The sequence below is a fragment of the Stigmatopora nigra genome, chromosome 8 (genome assembly GCF_051989575.1).
Source record: "Stigmatopora nigra isolate UIUO_SnigA chromosome 8, RoL_Snig_1.1, whole genome shotgun sequence".
NCBI lineage: Eukaryota > Metazoa > Chordata > Actinopteri > Syngnathiformes > Syngnathidae > Stigmatopora > Stigmatopora nigra.
The window spans coordinates 4,437,184-4,457,858 of record NC_135515.1 but is presented as its reverse complement, the minus strand read 5'-3'; the positions used below and the strand labels follow the sequence as shown (position 1 = coordinate 4,457,858).

Genomic DNA, 20,675 nt, shown 5'->3' with positions numbered 1-20,675 from the left:
ACAGTTTCTGTCTTTTTTTGTCTGCCTTTTGTAGTTGCTTTTGATAGCGTCACCACGGTGGAAAGATGGTTGCTAGGCAACAGACCGGCGTCTAAGGACCTTATTAAAAAGATGACATCATTCTGCACTCTAGCGACACCTAGACGACTTTACGCAGTACTACACTCAAAGCCGCGTTTGGAACAAAAACTCATGATAACGACTCCCAATAACAATTAATTTAATCATAATAAATACTCATGAGAACAAGAAGTTCATCCCATACATATAATAACACACACACACACAACTTACATATCAACATCCACTCACACTTACTCACTTATTAGCAAAGTAATGTAACAAGTCCAACGTGATTTGTCAGCTGCAAGAGGCCCAACGACAAAGGCTCCTGAAGGGACCGAGGCGGGTACCGTTAGGGCACCGGGAGACGGGCGGGGTCTGGGTGGACGTGAGGTGGACGCCGGTTGCGTTTGGATCGAAAGGTCAACGTGTATCCGTCGTGAGATATGGGCATACGTGCGAGATGTGACAAAAATAAAACAGGCGATTCAGTGTTAAGGTCACACTAAAAATACTCATATTATTCTTGGAGTATTTTTCAATGTACCCTTAATATGCTTTGGGTCAAATACTGAATAAACATGATCATTTCCTAGTGGTTGAATGGGTTAATAGGTACCTCCATTAGTAGGATGTTTTTTTTTTTGCCAACATTTCCCGCAAAATGCCTGCGATTTTGCTTTCTTGATGCAACAAGTTTCATAAGATGAAGGGGAAAACACCACGTGGGTGACGGAACAATTGCATGTACGAATATTATTCTGTTGGAAGGACGCAAGCAGAAGGTAGGAAGCGGACGGACGCAAGGTGAGGGAATATGTTGTAATCAGAACGGCATAATTAGGTCGTTTGGTTGCCAATGAAGGCGCTAAACGTACCATTCGTTTTGATGGGGAGGCGATGGATGAAAGTGAGTGCGGAGATAAACTTGAGCCACACTCGGGCACATAAATCTCGGCTTGTGTCAAAATTATAGCATAGGATGCTGTATGTACACTAAGAAGGAGCTACAGAAAGAACAACACCGCGGGCCGACTTGGAGCCCCCAATGGGCCGCTTCCAAGCCCACGGGTTGTATATTTGACACCACTGTCTTAGTGGAATGCTCAAAAGAAGGAATGTTGGAGTGACGGCCTCACATTTCTGGGGTCGATAGTTCGATCCCAGGAGGGTCCTCACGGTGTGGACTTTGCATGTTGCCCTGGGGTTGGGTGGGTTTTGTCCGGGTTCTCCGGTTTCCTCCCACAATCACAAAACATGCAGGGTAGGCTAGTTCAACACTCCATTATGCCCCTAGCGTGAATGGTTGTCCGTCTCCTGGACTGGCCACTGATTCAGGGTGTCCCGTAGATAGCTGGGATAGGCTCCAGCACCCTTGTGACCTTTAAGAGGATAAGCGGTTCAGAAAATGAAGGTTTGACAGTACAAAAAGAAAAGTGTCCTCACTATGTGTACTGATGTCCACAAAGAGCGGCAGCCTGCAAATCCCCACAGAGGGGTACCGTGTGGTCCAAATTCTGCCCCTCGACATCCATGTCCATCAGGCTGGGCCGCACAGTGCCCCCGTTTCTGTTACGGACACGGGTCCCGGACTGAGTGCTCGGCCTACGAGGGTCGGCGCGCACCCGGGTGGGAGTGGGCCGGGGACGAGCGGCAAATTCCAACGTCTTGGGTCGCTCCAACGGGCTGATGAGACAGAAGGGGGTCGAGTCGGGGACGGGCGGCGCGGGGGCTTTTCGCCGTTGAGGGAGCGGTAAGATGGTGCTGGGTTCTGACAAGCGGGGGATGTCCAAGTGGTCCAGAGTATCTGGAAAGAAAAAAAAAAAAATATATATATATATATATATATATATATATATCTTTATGTTGTTCTTCTAGAACATTATTTTCACTTTGCAATTTCTATTTTTAATTGTTTTCAATAATAATATATTATTAATATCGCTGAGGGTGCTGGAGCCCGGCTGACTCTTGAGCCCCATACCTTTGACGGCTCCCCCCAGCGGAAGAGGCGTGGGTAAGCTCCCATCTGACGGCGTCCTGCGATGAGCCTGGCTCTGCGCCCGAGGTCTTATGGCGCCGTCGGACGGCGTGCGTCGATGCCCCCTCCTGATGGCCGTTGCTGCTGACACATGGGTGGGCGTCAACGACCTGTTGGGCTCCTTCTTGAAACTCTCTGCCCGGAAATCCAGCAACGGATTGAGGGAGGACGCCGCCGGCGTCAGCGAGTAGTCGTCCGGGTCGGAGGGGAGGAGGGACTTGGTGGAGTTGCAGTCCGACAGCGAGGACAGCGAGAGAAGCGTGACGGACGGCGACGGCTCCAACGAGGGCAGCGTGCACTCGTGCTGGCGGGAAAGGGGCAGGGAGAGGTTTCTGCTGGGGGGCGACGTGCTGCGCCGGAAGCGGCCTGTGCGTTGGAAAAGGCTTTCTTTCTTCTTCCGCTGCTCTTCTCGCACATCTTGCTCGTCTTGGAGTGCCTGAGCCCAACGACAACAAACATTGTTGGACTGCGCTCCATCATATTAAGGCCGTACCGTTCATTTATTCATTTTCTGAACTGGAGAAAACCCACACAGGCCTGGGGAGTGCATGGAAAATCCCAGCCAACTCTTAGCCAATCGCAGGCGAATAAAAATCATCTCTAATTTCCTAAAACTATGCCGCTAAATATTGTTAGTGTTCACTTTCTGACCTGGAATCTTCCATGCTGCATCAGGTCTTGCCCCAGGCCAACAGAGGCCAAGAGCGAAGCACAACCCAGCAACAGCATGTCGCTCCGCTTCCTCTGCCCGCAGTGTCTCAGCGAGTCCTGGTGCCCCGACGCCGCGCCCACGGAACCCTGAGCGGAGCTGGCGCCGGATGAACTGACGGCGGTGCTGGAGCCCAGGTTGCTCCACAGGGAGCTTGAGTCGTCAGCTGCCCCATTGCTGCTGGTCTCGGAGGGCTGAAGAGACCCTGGCGACTCCTCCAGTTCGCAGCACTCCTCTAAAAAACAAACAAAAACATTCAAGATAAAAAAAAAAACATGGCATATGTAAAGTCAGTCAGGAGCAAAAATGAAATGAGCAACTCACCCATTTCACTAAGGCTGGAAAAGCCCACCGTCATGGGGGCATGTTTTGGAGACTTGCCCAGATTGGGGGCACTGGAGGACCAAACTTTGCCACCCTCGCTTAGTGATTTCAGTCTGGGAGGGAAAAAAAGGGATGGCATTGAATCAAAAGTGTCCTTACTCGACAGAGTGAGATTTTTCTACAAAAACTTAGTTTGGATCTCATGTGGTCTGGACCAGGTTATTTTTGGGCCCAAAAAGTGAACCCACTTGCCGTCATTGACAGCTGTAGAGATCAATTGCAATAAAAGATGAGCATAAAAATTTGAAAATAAGGGTAAACATATTATAAGTATGAGTAGCCATACTTGTCCTCGCCTCCGACCCTCTCTTTCTGGTGGGTGGAGCTAGGTCCCCACGTGCGTCCTTTCTTCTTGCCGGCTGACAAGTCTTCTTTCTTGCAAACTGCGCTTCGGCCCCACGTCTTGTTGCCGTCACCTGGGGTTACTGTTATACACACACATACACATAAAAACAATTTCCCTAATGTTACACTGGGTCTCAGTTGAAGTAGTTTAACATTTGAGAAACAGCTGAAGATCTCACGTCGGATGGCTCGGAGGCGTGGGATGACACCAGGGCTGGCGGGTGGCGTGGTGCTCTCGATGCCCTGCGTTTTCCTCTTGTCCACACTCGGGGATGCCTGTACTGTGATTTTATGCTCGAACCCTATAAGTGGATGACAAAAAGAAACATGTAAACAATAATGAATTGACACGTTTCAGAAATAGAATGATGATAAATGGTGATAAATGAAAGTAGACTTCTACAAATAAAAATAAAAGCGCACACTAAATGAAAGGGAAGGAAATAGCATAAAATAAAAAGGAGTTCAATCAAATAAAAATGCTGCTACTTCAATCTTTTAGGGAAAAAAAGAACCACTACACAGTGTAAAAGGTTAAATAAACATAAATAGGGCAATACATGATTAGTAGATGGGTGTTTGATGTTAAATGGAAGTTATTCTTAAATTATAATCCACAAAAGCCCACCCACACAGACACAAACATTGTATACATAACTGCACCCACCAGATGGCAGACTGATGCTATTGCCATCCCTGCACAGCTTCAACAGCCTGCTCTTCTTAAAGTGCCCCTTCCTCTTTTTCACGCTGGGCTTCTCCTGGTACATCTGATGGATGATGATGTTGAGCTCTCGCTCCACAATGTCGATCTCTCGCTCGGCAAGCTCTTGCTCCCGCCTCCTCAGCTGCTCTTCCTGTTCCCGCTGTTCTTGGGCTGCCCGAGCCAGCGCTTCCTCCCAGGACCTCAGCTCCTAACCAGAGAGACAAAGACAGTTTTTACTTCTCCCTGGCTTCGTTAGCACTTCTTCCGACACCTCCGTTTGCCGCTAAGGTGCTCGAACACCCGTGGGGGGGTGTCGACAAAGTGAGATTTCACCTTCTCCTTGGCCCGCAGCTCGTCAAACATCTGCTGGATCTCCAGCCTCCAGTCTTCCTGCAAGGAGTGGAAGGACTCCAGGGGCATCTGGAACATGGCCGAATGTTCGATGGCTAGTAACCGCTGGTGGATGCTGGTAAAAGAGGGCCTGCTGTGGGGGTTCGGGCTCCAGCATTCTGGGGGATTAATCGCACAACAACATGAGCTCAGGGGTATTAAATTCATTGGAATCGTAATCTCAATCGTAGTCTTTGTTTCCCTTGGGGTGTTAGTTGTGTACAGAAGGCCAAGTGGTCGTAAAGATGTCTGGAGCTGCTTTGCTCCATCATGAAATGGACAATTTGTTACTCAAAATATACAAGTCAGCCCTGAATGTAGAAGTAAAGTATAATAACTGACTCAGGTCATATTGACATGCTGTTCTAAGCACTTACATGTATTTAAAAATGAAAAAAATATTACCAACATTCCTCCACACAATTATTGTTGCCTAGGGTGGTACAACCAGTTATTACCCCCAGAGTGGAGTACTGTTTGCCATTCAGCAAGGTACTTTGAACTTTATTTTCCCTAAATAAACCCCATTTTTATAGACTTGGGTTGTTTTTGTGATTTATTAAAATTGTGAAGTGTAACGACTATGCAGACAAAAATGTAATGATATAACAGTCGGAAACCGATGGACAAAATTTTGTTGTGTTTTGCATTATGAGAATAAAGATGCTCTCTCTTGTGTGAAACCTGACTGGGATGGATCACATGGCTTACCTGCTAAAAGTTGAGCAAAAGGTTCAGGACACGTCGATGGGACGGGAAGCGTGAGCTTGTTGACGGCCACGCCGTAGGCCACAGCCAACGCGTCTATTTCTCTGTAGGGAACCTCGCCAGTCAGCAGCTCCCACAGTAGCACGCCAAAACTGTGACAACACAAAACGAGATGTCATGCCACGTGTAATGGAGGGGACAGGGGACTGCGAGCGGGGCGCTTGCCTCCAAACGTCGCTGCTCTTAGAGAAGAGGGATAGTTTGATGACCTCGGGCGCCATCCACGCATAGGTGCCCGCCGCGCTCATCTTGGTGGTTTGGTGCCACTCGCGTGCCAGGCCAAAGTCGGTGATCTTCAAGGTTTTCTCGCTCAGGTCGTCTCGCTCCGCTGGCTCCAGAATGAGGACTGAAGTGGATTCAGAAGATTCAGTTTATTGTCAATACCAATGCAATCATTCAAATAGAAAAATGTTAAAATGAGCAAATTAACAAAAAAGTCTTGGACTCCAGAAAAAATAAAGTTTTCAATGAAACGACTGTATATTTTAGGGAGTATATGGTATACGTATATAGATAATGTATAATATGGCAAAATACCAGTTCAGGTTTAATATGCAAATTTCACACTGTCCCGCCTACACCTACAAAACACATTGACATTTTTTTATTGTATTGTAAGACAGGATACCTTAAGCTACATTTACCTTAATTCTGTGACCATACACAAACTCAAACACCATGACAAAGATGCTATTCCATAGCAAGTCAATGGTGTTTTGCATAGTTTTGAGCATGAAAGGTAACCAAAACATTCAATTCAATGCAGTTATAGACCACTACAGACGACAACAGGTAAGATTCTTGTGCTGGCAACTTTTCGGCCCTTCATTCAACATCTCTGTCTCATACACCACGAAAGACTTCCTCCTTTTTTTCCGCGTGCGAGCACGCTATGGAAATATTTGGAGTGTACACACTTGGCAAGTACTGGGAGGCAGGTGGAAGCTGGCTTCTCGCTCTCACTCTTATCTGCAGGCTTATGCAAAGGGTGGCCAAGCTCACCATAACACACACACACACACACACACACATTTAGCAGAGTCTGTTTACATACACATGCTCTCCACGACATACGCAGCAAAGCTTTTACGTGATAAAAGGTGTGTCTCTTTGTCCGCAAGCTCTTGGATAAACCTGTTTTTAGTTTTACACAGTCAATTCATTGCCCAATTACTCAGCTTGACTTGCAAAGATGCACTGCCAAACAAATAAAAGTTAACTAATTGTGCATGTTTTCCATTACTTGAGTCATTTAGTTGGATTCCCAACTGTGTAAAAGGCAGTAATTCTGCAGTGTGAATTGTGAAGGCTATTCACGTGCAAATTCATTTTAGCATGTGGAATCTATTGCACACCATTAATATTTTTATATCCATCAATATGTGACTTCATGTCATTGTAGGCGTGAGGGAAGAACATGTCAAACAACTTTGGGTGTTGTTATGGCTAAAGTGCCTTGTCATCACTTCGATGTGATGGTAACAAGGGCGGAGGTCACGCTGGTGGGAAAAGCGGGTGTGTCACTCCAGGAAAACCCACACGTTTGTGCTCTTGACGGTATGTTATTGACGTTTTGAAAACAGAAATTGAATCAATGATTTCAGGAAGAAGTAGTGTAAAAATATTCAATTTCATCTGCAAAATAACCTTGGCAAAAACACTGAATTTAGTCTGTATGACTAAAAACAATGCACACTCGCCAGAATAAAGAAATCTGTAAGCATAATCAACTGAACAAGTTGCCACATTTGCATAGACTAAAGTTTAGTATAGTAATTAAAGTTGTTATCTGCCATACACAATTTGAAATGATCAAAAAATGTATAAAATGCGGCAAAAACGTAAAAGTTGACAGGTATGGATTTTCAATTGTTAGTGATGAATGGCCAACAGCAAGAAATCCTTACATTAGATAATGCAGTGCATTGTAGGTCTTGTAGTACCAGTGACTACTTACATAATGAGATATACTGATTCTGCTCATATTAGCCACCTCCTCATTAACTACAGAAAAATGTTGGCGTGATGTCGATGCGAGATGATAACCGTGAGGCAGAAAGAGGCAGAGGCTGAATCGCAGCTGGGCCACGGTCCATCCAGAGGAGGCGGGGAGAAAATAGAAGAACTTGATGTTTTGGCCAGATAGGCGACATACAAGCAGGAAGGAGAATAAAGAGAATGGGTGAAAAGATGCGGCCTTACAGAGGTAAAGAGGAGAAATGACTGGAGGGAGAGCCTTTGTCCTTTTGCTGGCAATCTCTATGTGCCTCTTTTTCTCATCTAGCCTTTCTCTACTCACAGTTTAAGCCCAGAAATGCATTGAGCAGCGTTGTTTTTTTTTACATATTCCCAATGAAGTTTTATAATTTCAAAGCAATAGTCATTGTATTTTAATACTCCCAAATATAATCCAATTACAGGCATCAGGTGGGTCTCTTCCCATGCAGCGAGTGACATCGATACCCCTGCTTGGCTTCACAAACCAAGCGCCGAGGCACACTCTCCCCCTGCAGTCATTCACTTTGTCTGCACACAAACGCCGCTGCCACGTTTGTGTGACACGACTGGCCTCCCTTTCTCTCTTACTGAAGACGTAGAGACATTAAATGAAAATGTGTGCATTTTTTTGTCAAGCCAAAAGCCACAATTTTTCTTTGATTTGTTGTTCTTTGTTGTCTTTGATGAAATTAATATAAGATTGGACACATTTCCACTCAAACCCCAATTGTACTATTTTAGATGGTGGGAATGCCTTAGTAAGGTCATGTATAGTATACATAATGTTATGAATTTTTTTTTCCCATACATTGTATACAATATACATACAAACTATGTGCCTCTTTAATGCTAGTCCACTCATACATGCAAAACGACAAAAAAATCAAGTGAGCCCTGCTGTATAGTTCTTAACTCAGCTGCTGTTAAAGTGCCTTCATGCGTGGGCCAAAAGGAGCTGCGGGTCGGCCAAATGCCCAGCACTCGCTTTGTTTGGCCCAAGTCAACTCTCGCTGTGCCAGGCTGCCGGCAAACAACAACAATGACCCTCTAATATAAGAGTCAACATAGTAACAGGCCAGGAGGAGCCCCATTCAATCAATGGGGAGACAACATTTCTTCCTTTTGCATTTAAACAAGAGAAAACAAAGCTTAAAAAAATGATAACTACATTCGGTATGTTATCAACTTCTACGTGAAATGTGTTATCCTTGTACTTTGTCAGGTCAAACAGGCAGCATGAGCGTAGATAGGAAAAGTGTGTCACAATAATTTTCAGGTCCAAGGGGAGACTAGGTCTGTGCTGCACTGCAGTAAAGAGAAGGGGGTGGTTTTCGCCTGCTATCAACTGATTATTGATCAGTGGAGAAAATAATCAGAGTAGATGAGTAAGTTTGCACATGAGGGTGTATTGTTGTACTGACTGGTGTCAGTGTCACTACAACGCAAGTATACTGAGTGGTGTGATTCAAGCATATGTTAAGGACAAAGTGCAATGACTCATATGTCAACACTTATCCCATAATTTAGTTACACAAATGTAAAGTTCCCTATAGGTGCAATGATTGTGTTAGTTTTTATCAATTGAGCTCTTGAATAAATACACATTCCGAAAGGTCTGTCAAAATTTAAGAAATTTCCTCTCTGTTGTTAAAATGACTCATACAAGCCAAAACTCAGTGTAGAATCTCCGAATTGTGACTATCAGAGCAATGATTTAACATCCTTAGATGATACTACGGGAATTACTCTGTTTTTTTTGTAACCAAATTAATGGGCATATTTAACTCATGAATCCAAACAAACACATCTTACTTGAGAAATGACCAAAAAAGCCATTCTTGACAACCTGTTTTGACACCTTAGATGCCTTGATGCAGTATATTTCTTTTAATTCCATACCACTCTGCTTCCTTTGTGGCCTAGTTAATTTTTTACACAAAACTCAACCTGGTGTTATACATGTCCCCATCTCTGCATCCATCCATCATCCATCAATGCCTCCCCCATCCTCCCATCCATCTCTCCATTCCCATTTGAAGCTCCAGGGTTGTTGTTTTTTTCTACATTCCCGCTTTGCTCCTTGCTCGCTTGCATCCATGCCTGTGCTCTTTCATTCCCTGGCTGCAGTTGCCCTTGGCTGCTTCTCCAGCACCCTTCCTCCTCCTCATCCTCCCCTGCAGTGACTCCTCTGCCACGATGAGCCATGCTCCCTTTCTGTCTTGAGCTGCGGTGTGAGAATGGGGTCATTGTTGCTCCGTGGCAATGTGTACATGTTTGTGCTACGTGCGTGCGTAGGACAGAGTGTGGGCTCTCGCTCTAGAGTCGCCAGAGTGTCCTGCTGTCCGACCTCTATCGCAACACAAGGCTACGTACTCATTGAAATCTCGTGTAGACACGCCTAAATGTGAATAAACAGCCTGTCTTATAATTGTTCATTACTCAACAAAGTCATACCAGAGATTCTAAACCTGAACTCCATACTGTGAGGCAGGCAGATCAACAAATCAATTATATTAGGTGAAATAAAAGGATACCCATCTTTTTTTTTATGGTCACATCACCATACCTGTCAACGATATTGCTTAATACTACTTATCTAACAATAACTTGTGGTATTTCTAGTACATTTAGGAGGAAGTTAGGGTACCTACACCTAATAAATATTAATAAAATGTCCCAGTTTCAGTGTCTGTAAGTGAATAGTTGTTAAATATTACTCCAAATTGTCTATATAGTGAACCAAGCTTTGATAATGGATGTTTTTCATGGTACAATTACCACAGTTGTTTAAAAAAATGCATGCATGTAGCTAAAAGAGCAATAGAGGCTGACATTGCATGCTGTTTTTGCCACTTCAAATGTGAGTCGTGTTTACATAGTCAACAATCATCTGAATAGAGGGAGCCCTTGTGTCTCCGGGCAGGCTTATCGAGTATGTTTTTTTTTTTTTAAGAGTGTCATTTCACAGGCACAAAACACAAATGAAATGTCATTGAAGCCTACTGTTCCCCCTCTCCATTTTCAGTTAATACTTAATGCTGGTGGCAACAGCGCATTGAAACAAACAAGTGGTCTAAGGGGTTATCAAAAAGATTAACGAGGTGAGACACGCCATATGGACAATATAATAAGGCGTGGTCGGGTATGGCCATGCCTGTGAGAATATAGAAGAGATACAGTGTTGAAGAAAAGGATTAGAAGAGTCCCAAGAGTTAATCCCTCAGACATACTGAGTGGTGGAGGTGGCACTTTGCTCACTCGGGTCTAAAATGTTAAAAATATTTTTAGTCATGTCATGAAATAGGGAATTGGGACATGCAAAAACATAGCAATAGAATAAAGATGCTACCTGACTATAAGTAGCATTACAAATGATCAGTTTCAATCACCAAAAACGGTATGGTGCAAAAATGGGTGCCTTAAGATAGCCTATACATGTGATCTAGTGCGACCAGTACCCGATGCTGTGAGAAACCTGAGGAAAATCAAGGATTAGGGTGACGGGGAAAGCATGACCACAAGGCCAGTCCTCACAAACATAATGTGACATCACCCTAAAGAAGGTCATGGTAATCAGATTATCCCCTAGTCGGAGCCTCACCAGGTCCAAAAGGTGAACTATTCAAAGTACACTAGCACAACATATGAACTACAAAAGCATAATTTTAGAAGAAAGCATACTAGTGAGTTTTTTTTAACACAATGTGGAGGAACAATGCATTTTTAACTGAGCTAGAAAAAAACCCAGTGAAGGCACGAGAAGAGGCTTCGGGGCTGCTCTATGAGCCCAGCCGTGCCAAGTGGTCGGTGGTTTGAAGAGGACACCTGAGAGCAGTGCACCCGGACAATGAGCTGAGATGTAATCCAAAACGGAGATGAACCACTGTTTACCGCTACACTCTTCTTCTCTTGTTCTTTCCCATCAGTCTCCTCACCCGCGGTACATGCATCAATGTACATTGTGGATTCCAAAGACCGCTAAAGTCCTACAAAAATTGATGCTTGACATCTTGACAGATTTGGATAATGTGATAAACCCCACACTTAACAAAAGAGAAGAAAAATCACCATGTGTAAATAAAGGCTTTTTAAAGTAATCTATTTACTGCCTGTTGCACTTTTCAATCATCCTCACATTTATCAATTTGTATATAGTTTTATAGCCCCAAAATTTAGGTGACTAAATTATTACCTAACCCTTGAACCACTTTATTCACAGGAAAATGCCAGGGAACTAAAATAAACACCTCTTAGCTCTAATACATACTTAAAGATTTACGTATATGATGCTGATTAAAACCCACACACATTTTCAACAAAATATACAGGGGGATTTAGAGAGTCCAAACCCTGACTAAAACATTGCTGCATTTGTTATCTGCTGTTATTTACAAGTTTACAAGACAATAATAAAAATTAGGGCATTGACATTTATCGCAGCAAGCAGGCCGCAAGCTGCATGACTCAGTGGCACAGAAGCAATGCCATGTAACATGGTATTTGATGGCATCGCAGTTGATGCCCGCCTCAGCCTTAATGGAGACAAAACTAAGCATCAAAACAATGTAAACAATGATGGAATCATTTTTTTGCCAATCAGCAATATTATTGTGTTTACGATACACTTGAACGGTCTGGCCCTTTTTACCAAGAGCCTTTAGTCAGCATCCTGCCCTCCCCACCCACACTGGCACCCACACTCCATTCCCCCCATCAAGCATGCCAGTGATGATCAAGACTCATCATCTGAACTACATTAAAGGCGCTCGTGCACTTCCATGCATTCAGGCTTTTGTGCCATTTGTGTAATGCAGCAACAACAGCAACTGCGTCTTTAAAACAGCAAGTAGCACAAAGAACCAAAAATAGCACAGTGAGTTGCAGAGCAGAACTGCTTTCCTGGACTAGGGGCGGATGACAAACAAGAGGAGGAGCAGACGGATGGCAGAAAAAAAAGATGGCCAAAGGAGACCAATTTTACACAATTTAGGCTTACAATAACTGTGACTAGCCCTGATGTATTTAACAAACTGAACGTCAAAAAAAAAAAAATTGAAATGATGTATAAACTAGTGATTATTACAAGTTTGGCAATATTGGTTAGCCTGGTTGATGTTCCTTTTAAAGCTTTTCTAATCATAAAACACAGAAAATGATTTGTACTCACTATTGCTGGACTTGAGATCTCTGTGGATGATGGGTACAAACGCCTGGTTATGCAGGTAGTCCATCCCCGTCGCGATCTGCACGGCCCAGTTCACCAGCACCCTCGGGGGTACCTTCTTCCCAGCCAAGGCTCGGTTGAGGGCCCCGCCTCTGGCGTACTCCATAACCAAGCAAAGGTTGGGTTCCCGTAAGCAAACCCCACGCAGAGCGATAATATTGGGGTGCCGGAGCATCCAGAAGAGCCTGGCCTCCTGGCGCACACTCTCTGCCGTCACACTGATGTCTTCATCGGGGTCTTGCCGGGCAGCCTTGACCGCAACCTCTTCTCCCTGCCACAAGCCTTTGTAGACCTTCCCAAATCCACCCGCTCCGATAACCTCCTCCAGGAGGAGTTCGGAGAAGTCGACCTCCAAAGGACACTCACCCACGTCCACAGTGAGCTGCTGGTAGTTTGGAGCGTCCCCCTTTGTCACGTAATTGCTGGGAAAGATGCCCACCTTATCCTGGATCTTGCCTGTCCACCAACCCTCATCCCCAGACACTTTGGAGTCTTTGGAGAGTACCTCCAGGAGGTCCCCACGCTTCAGGGTTAGCTCCTCATCCGCAGTGGCCTCATAATCGAACACCGCCGTCCAATAGGAGTTGGGCGCCGTGCAGTCGAGACCAGGATGAGAATCCGGAGAGCAAAAGGATGAGTTCCAGCTACTCCCATTCTCCACTTGCGTGATGGGGCCAGGGCACATGAGAGGAGGTGGGGTCATGTTTGGTGACATTAAGGACATGGTGGATGGGATGAGGCACGGGGGAGGTGGAGAGCAGCAGCCCCCGCAACTGGCACAGGACACGGGGGCCGCTGCATTAATCACTCTACCGTAAGGGTTCATGGAGGCCGGGCGGGCTGGTGCTGCACAATGTAAGCCTGACCTCGGTCAACTCAGGCACAATACACACCGTGGGTCCATCAACCGAAACGAGGTGTCCCCGTTTACCAAAGGTTGGCTATTTGAGGTCAGAAAATTAAAGAACTGGGAATACCGTGCGCCCATCCCCGCATGTTTTAAGCATTCCAAAGAAAGGCACCCCAAAAGACTCGGTTTATTCGGGAACAATATACTCGGATATCCGTAAAAACGGAACGATGATTTATCAGGATTTTTGCCGTAAGAACTATATGTGTTATCTTCTTAAGGCATAGCTCCAATCCCTTCCACCTCACAAAACACTGGCTTTTAACTTCCCATTCCTCTTCACAGTTAACGGGTAAATGTTCATGTCAATCAAACTGCAAGACAATTCCTTGTGTTGGATGATTTTTCCATGAATTGTGATGATCCAAAAAGGAGACTTCATTAGATTGGGTCTGGCTGTGGTTATACTACCAGTAAAGATGACAGTGTCTGACAGAGCCTAGTGCAATCCTCCGAGCGGGGGTCCTCATTATCCAGTGTAGACGCTCCTCCCCCATCAGCCATCTCCACGAATATGGGTTGCTTTCGCTCTCGTAAATTGCATGGCATAGATGGCTTGGATACATGGATGGCTTTTCTTTGCCCTACATCCCGACAGGCTGGTCTGGCCTAAAACGTTCCCCCGGACGGGCTCTAGAGAGAGAGAGGGTCCGCTTAAAGCCAATCGTTCAATCCACAGCTGGAATACAGTTCATTGTGGGCACAACAAACCAAGAGGTTGCAATCAATGAGAGTGGATGGGAAGAATTCTCGGTTAAGTGTTTGGTTATCCATCAGTGGAGGATGCTGAGGGGGGTCTTTAAATATCTGGAGAGGGGGGTTTCTTTAAGACAGGTAGACACTAATAATTTGACAGCATCATTCGACATGTGCAACATGAATGCAGGCCACGTTTCATATTAGTATATTTCAACAGTGATTTAGGCCCCATCCGAGAGGTTGTGCTATAGTAAAAGCAAATATTTGCTGTAACCTAACCTGCGCCGTGGGCATAGCAACATCCATCGACTTATTATGGGCGTCAGACTGCATCTTTGGGATACACATCACGCACACGTCTAACCTCCGTGGGGTCCCTCGTCGTGCCAAATGTCCAGATCTCCTCAAAAAAGCACCATCGGTATTTGGACACGCCGAGCTGTCAAAAACACCGGACGACTCATTCGGCGTCTAAACAAATCCAGCCCGGTTTGCGTGCACTTAGCTCGGGGAACAAGTGGGCGACCTGCCGATGATCCACAGTGGAGAAAGATGTCGTTGGGCCCAGTTTCCCATGGAAAGTGTGTTGTAGCCAGGAATACACACGGCAGTGGAGGGGGACTTTAGTCCGCTGCAACCAGAGAGGCGCACCGAGCCGACGCCGATGGTGGCTGTGGTGCGTTTCTGTTGCACTCTGGGTAGTGCAGTTCTCAAATCGCTATCGCTGACCTACATCAATGTGGCAGGCAGCTCATGAATCGTTAACGTGTCAAAATGATAACGGTGCACTGATAATTAGTTCGACAGCTTGGTTTAATTATGAAAGACTTATGTGATAGTGTAATGGTAAATAATAGCAATATCATATAATGTCCATGTCTGGTTAATCATTATTATGACATGCTGATGTCAAAGATTAACTTAAGCACTGTTCACAACCAGAGAACAAATTGGAATATATGTAGGATTATTTTCTTTGACAATATTCTATTTCAAAGACATCATAGTCTATATACTGTTACACTATTTGTAAACATTGGGGCACTGTGTACTGTAATATAATATTGCACTGTTAAATATTTTTGTGCGACACTGATCTCTGCAGTCCAAAGTGTGCAGTACAAGCATGCTCATGCTACACTAATATAATACAACTAGAAACAATACATTTTACTAATAAGGATGAATGTCATTTTACTGTATGCCATTAAGCCTTTATATGGCTAATGCTATTTTGTCATTTCAAAAACTAAGCTTCATAAATACCTGTTGTCCAGACACGTGGACATCACATTTTAGGTCATGTAGACCACAATATATATATAAACTAATCATTATTTATTTTCCCTGAGACCTCTACTATACTAGGACCAGAACTCTGCCTTACAACCACAAGAGGGCACCCTTGACTCTTAGGTGAGCAGTAGATTACAATAAGCATTTGTGTGATTGATTAATGAAGCATTTCTTTAATGCAATCAGGCATACTGTTTGAATGCAAAACATGGGGTTTTTGGACAGCCCAAAAATGATAACAAAAAAATGACAGAAAATGACAATAAAACCCCAAATCCAAAAGAAGAACTAGAAATCACAGATTTGCAGGACTGTCGAAGGACACGTGTCAAATATTTGCAGTGCATTTTCGATAACCGTTACATTGATGATGATTTATCCGCTCTACCCTTCCCAAAGCCATTAGATTTGCCCTCTGCCCGTGGGCTGAGCCTGCCTGTGCGCACGCGCAATGAGATCGAGCACGACTCCGCTCTACCGTGGTTTCGGTTGAGCATTCTTGGCAACGTCTCGCTCAGGGAACAAGCTACCGGAGGCTTCATTTTCACCATGTCCGGACACTCATTTTAATAACGTTCGAGACGCAGAAGGACCATTGCCGGTACGAGCGATTTTGATCTTCTTTAAAACTGTTTCAAATGGTGTGGCTTGATGATTTTTTAAGCACTGAGAAAAGTGCCGAGCGGTATTAGCGAGCTAGGCAAACACTGAACGGGGGCAACCGAAGCTTCCAACTTTCAGTCCAAAGCAACTCGTTGAGATCTTACTGGGATCTGGCTGTTTTATTAGACAAACTGCTTTAAACGACTAATCACGCCACTTTATTCTTTTGATACAAAAGCGTGTCTGTCGTTTACCCCGGCTACTTTTATTAACTGCCTTTACGCACAGGAACCCTGCTCCTCATTCTGCGCATGCTCACTGCGCTCTGCAGATTTCGCGTTTGGTAGTTTTTTCTCCACCTGACTTGAATACGGTTTTGAGGTTCCAAGCGGCCACGGCAAAACTACAAAATTCAGACAATGGACGCTTTGTTTTTGGGAGGGGGGCCAGGCTGCTCAATGTAGCCCGCCCCCCTCACACGGACGAGCTCTGCATGTCGAGTAGTAGTAGGTTGTGCTGCAATCGGAAGTTGCCAATGGCAAACGGCGTGGGAAATGTTGTGATTCTACATGCTTGCACACGTCATTTGTGCAAGTGTTGATGTGGTCTACCTCAATCCGACCCGGTTTACCTGAGTGACATTGTGTTTCAAATCGGGAGATTCCTTGCTTTGGCATGTTTGGACGTGCACAAGAGTGCTCCTGCCAGAAGTCCTCTCTGCTTCTATATACTGTATTTAGTATGTTTTAACACAGTAATGTATTCTGCAAGTTATAATACACTGGTTATTATAAAGATACAGTTGAAGCATCATTACATGAAGTGCTCCAACATCTACTTGTTATTCATGTTTTAATGATCATTGATGTTATTATATGTTTGTATTATATTATTGAAGCGACAATCTGTCAAAACAGTTCCAGGGCTGGTGTCAATAAACGTTTTTGTTCCAGTTTCAATGGGAGAGATGGCAGGCCATCATCATATGACAACATTGAAGTTTTTCAAAAGATGTATGGGTAAGTATACCAAATGACACCGGAGCAAAGTTGTGTTTTTCTGTCTTCATCTGAAGATAGTTGATGTTGTTCATGGCAAATTTTCACAAAGTAGCATCAGGTCTTGGTTCTTGAGTTTGTTGAGCATCATCATTTTCCGAAAGAAGTTTTTTTTTATTTTAATGTCCAGAGCCCTGATTTGTCTAAAATGAGGTTGTGAGATAAGATTTGAAGCCAGAAACACAACTGCAAAGTAGATGTACTAACTAGAGATGCCCTGACAGCGATTTCTTGACTTGAGTCAGATTTTTTTCAAGCTATGTTTTGACAACACCAGTCTGATATCTATATTTTTAGACGATAAAGCCGAAAAGCGCAACAGTACTGAACACAAACGTAAATACTAGATCTGTGACTAAATCCGATACTGTCCAACACCTAAAATAGCAGTATCGGTCACTGATACCAATACTGAGGATTGTATTTGGAGAACACTAGCACTAACTGCTACTTGATCATGATTCTTCTCCTCCAACATATCTTTAGTCGTGTTGATCTAAATTATGCTCCACAAGCAAGCACATGGGTTGCTGAAAGTATGTAATGTAATACACATGCAGCTACAAGAGGGAGTACAGCAACAACATTGTGGTTGGAACATCAGATGATTATAGTGATAATGATACACTGTTGCAGAAAGAATCCTTTAAAAACCCTTTTTGCAATGAAAATGAATATTTTTACATCATGTAATGAAAGGAAAATCTGTATGCTTAGAGGTGATATGTTGCCTTTGTATCAAATCTACTCATTTTATTCTATGTAAATATTTTTATGACTACTCCTTTATTGTGCACATTAAAGCAAAGATGTAAATCTCATATAAGACATAAAAATAAGGGCATTGTATGCAATTATAGTAGGACATCAAAGTTCCAGGACAATTTATCTGATACGTTAAAAAAACACATCTAAGAAAAATGATTGTTTGATATTTTTTAGCTCATATAAAAGATTAACACTACAAGTGGTCCTTATTTGAGGATTTGACCTGATTTTCACAGGACCCTGTTTGATGGGTAACAAGACCAGAAGCCGCAAAATTAGATTCATGCATAATTCATTCATTAATGTCATTCACACCTGTGTTTTATTTGCTCAGACAGGTCTAAATTTACTCATAGAAGAACACTGGGAAGGCCTTAATATGGGGATCACAATTAAAAAATACAAAATTAAATTGATATTAAATCAAAACAAGGCTCTTCCATCGGACTTGTGTGATTACATTACAGATAGTTGTCTGTCTACTACTAACAAAAATATTTGCCACTTTTACTAGTGCTCCATTTTCTATCTCTGCTGGAAGAAAAGATCTGCTCATAAAGAAAATGGAATCTGGCCCACCCACGTTTCACCTGTAAACATGATGTGAATCACTGACATGTATGGCTGGCTAGAGGTGACTCATCAGCTTTCGACTTTGCTTTGTTCTTCACGCAAACAGCTGAGTCGTGCTCATCTCGTGTGTGTGAGCAATCTAGAGGGGTGCCTTGAGATTTTCTTCAAGGCATGATGGTCAGTGTTTTGGCACCAGCAACATTTTTAGCGCACCTCCCCCCTTGTCCACAAGTTTCTGGCATATCTCTTGGAGTTTGTTCAAATTTGACTGTTTTGTCCTTGGATAAGCCGCCTTTGTTAAATCTGGCATCTTAGTTAAATGAAGACCAATGGGAATTGATGATAGTGAGTGGGGCCACACATAGGTTAAGCGGCGTCCATCACCATAATAGAATCTTCCCTGCACACAAAAGACCGCATTGACCGAGGATGGATACACTGGACATCTTCTTTGTATTAAACTCCAAATACGTATAAGTTGGCAGTAATGCACAGTGCCATAAAGCTTTTGTTAGGCCTTCAGAAAGTGATAATTAGGCCAAAGCTGTTTGCTAAACATCTTCCATTTATATTCATAACTCGCTAATAATTATAGAGAGCATTTAAGCAGGAAATTTTGGTTACGAACTCACTCTTGTTAGTCGTACTTACATGCATAATGAGCTCTGTGTTATTTAGAAATGTGACTAAAACCATAAATTATGCTGCGGTACCATCAGTCTAATGTGAACACTTTGCACCATTAGAACGGAGCGTGCTTGTACAGTTGAAGGTGAAATAGCATTCGGCCATTATGCATATTGCTGCAGCACGTTTCCACTCTGTCTGATGCATTTGTCTCCCACGAGGGTCCTATCTAGAAGTCAGTGTGCCCGACTATGTCAACAGGTCAGTGATTCACACAAAGGGACTTGTCCATGCTTTACTGCCACCTTGGTGGCTGTAAAACAAAGGCCAAACAGAGGAATCAGCCATCCTGCTTTTTCTCACTTGCAAATCGGATTGAAAATGCTCTCAAAGTGTTGTTCAACGATTAAGAACATCACACTTCTGGATATAAATGACATCAACAGGCACTTCCTGCATTACTCGTAATATAAATTCCAGTGTGAAAGGGAATGGTTGGACCAGATGTGGCAAAAATCCCAGACTGCATCTTCCTTCCTCTGGCTTCCCTGCATTGGTCGTGTCGGACTCGGGGTAAATATAGCCTGTTGCTTCTCGCTGGAAGATAAACACAGATGTCGAGGCGGCGATTCATGCCACAGGTCGGTCCCGCGTCCTCCCACTGGTCAACGTTGGCCGCAGAGGGAGCGCCATCCATCCGTCCACAAGACACTTCAAACGTAAAAGCTGAGCTTTTCCGTTGAAATATGGGGCAGATGTGCAACCACTGGGAACATATGTACACTGCCAGACAAAGGGTCATTTATTTACTCGGGGCCTCACATGGCTGTGTGTTTGCAGAGATACAATGTATTGCTACATAAAGTTTCATTAGGAACAGCAGGATATATTGTTTTCGACACTTGCAAACTAATTATATAAATTCCTCATATCACTATCACTTTATAGTACTTACTCCTGTCCTTGGGGATAGTGACGTCAAAGGCTTTAGAGTTCCTAGAAACACAGCTTGTTCGATCATTCCTCAGGAAACAAGCTTCGTTCCAGAAGGTTTCAAACCATTCAGGCTTCAGTTGATATGCACTGTCGCAGTTTAAAAGGGCAAAGGTCTCTTTGTTGGAGGATATCTTTTTCATTGACTTTTTGCCAAGTGTCAAAGTGTTCAAATTGCCTCAGAGCTGACCTAAATTTTCACAAATGGTGCAATGGGTAAGGTAGCCTGTGTGGTTTATTTAAATGAGTGTTTGTATGTTAGAAAAGTCCTGGAAAGAGGAGGAAATCCTCAGTTTGTGTTTATTTATTTATTTTCTTAAGAGTGAAGGAGAAAACGAGTTTTTTTTAGATGCAGTTTCCCACTCTAGCACATATACTTGTATTCTTTGATTATCTAACCTAAACCAAAGTTCACAATCTATCATCTTTTGATAAAGAACCCCCATTTTTAGATGCAGATGTTTATTGTTATTCTCTCGTGGTATGAAATGCCACATAATTAGTAATACCTAAACACAGT

The 20,675-nt window shown here is 43.7% G+C and overlaps 2 protein-coding genes across 3 annotated transcripts in view; one reads left to right on the top strand and one right to left on the bottom strand.

Moving 5' to 3' along the window:
- Nucleotides 1–203: 203 nt before the first annotated feature.
- Nucleotides 204–14,912, bottom strand: map3k10 (mitogen-activated protein kinase kinase kinase 10). Its single transcript, XM_077721950.1, has 11 exons — nucleotides 12,572–14,912; nucleotides 5,572–5,752; nucleotides 5,350–5,498; nucleotides 4,582–4,757; nucleotides 4,210–4,456; nucleotides 3,722–3,844; nucleotides 3,484–3,622; nucleotides 3,138–3,250; nucleotides 2,756–3,048; nucleotides 2,048–2,540; nucleotides 204–1,870 (listed from the first exon to the last, which is right to left on the bottom strand). The coding sequence occupies exons 1-11, from the start codon at nucleotides 13,452–13,454 to the stop codon at nucleotides 1,509–1,511; spliced, it is 3,159 nt and encodes a 1,052-aa protein (XP_077578076.1). The 5' UTR covers nucleotides 13,455–14,912; the 3' UTR covers nucleotides 204–1,508.
- Nucleotides 14,913–15,997: 1,085 nt separating this feature from the next.
- Nucleotides 15,998–20,675, top strand: part of sipa1l3 (signal-induced proliferation-associated 1 like 3) — a 39,641-nt gene continuing 34,963 nt past the window's right edge. Inside the window, exons 1-2 of one of the 2 annotated variants that reach the window (XM_077723299.1) lie at nucleotides 16,003–16,134; nucleotides 17,090–17,155. The gene's annotated coding sequence lies outside the window, so the exon portion shown is untranslated. Of the gene's footprint in view, nucleotides 16,135–17,089; nucleotides 17,156–20,675 lie in introns of both variants that reach the window. The other variant, XM_077723298.1, reaches the window with a different exon arrangement.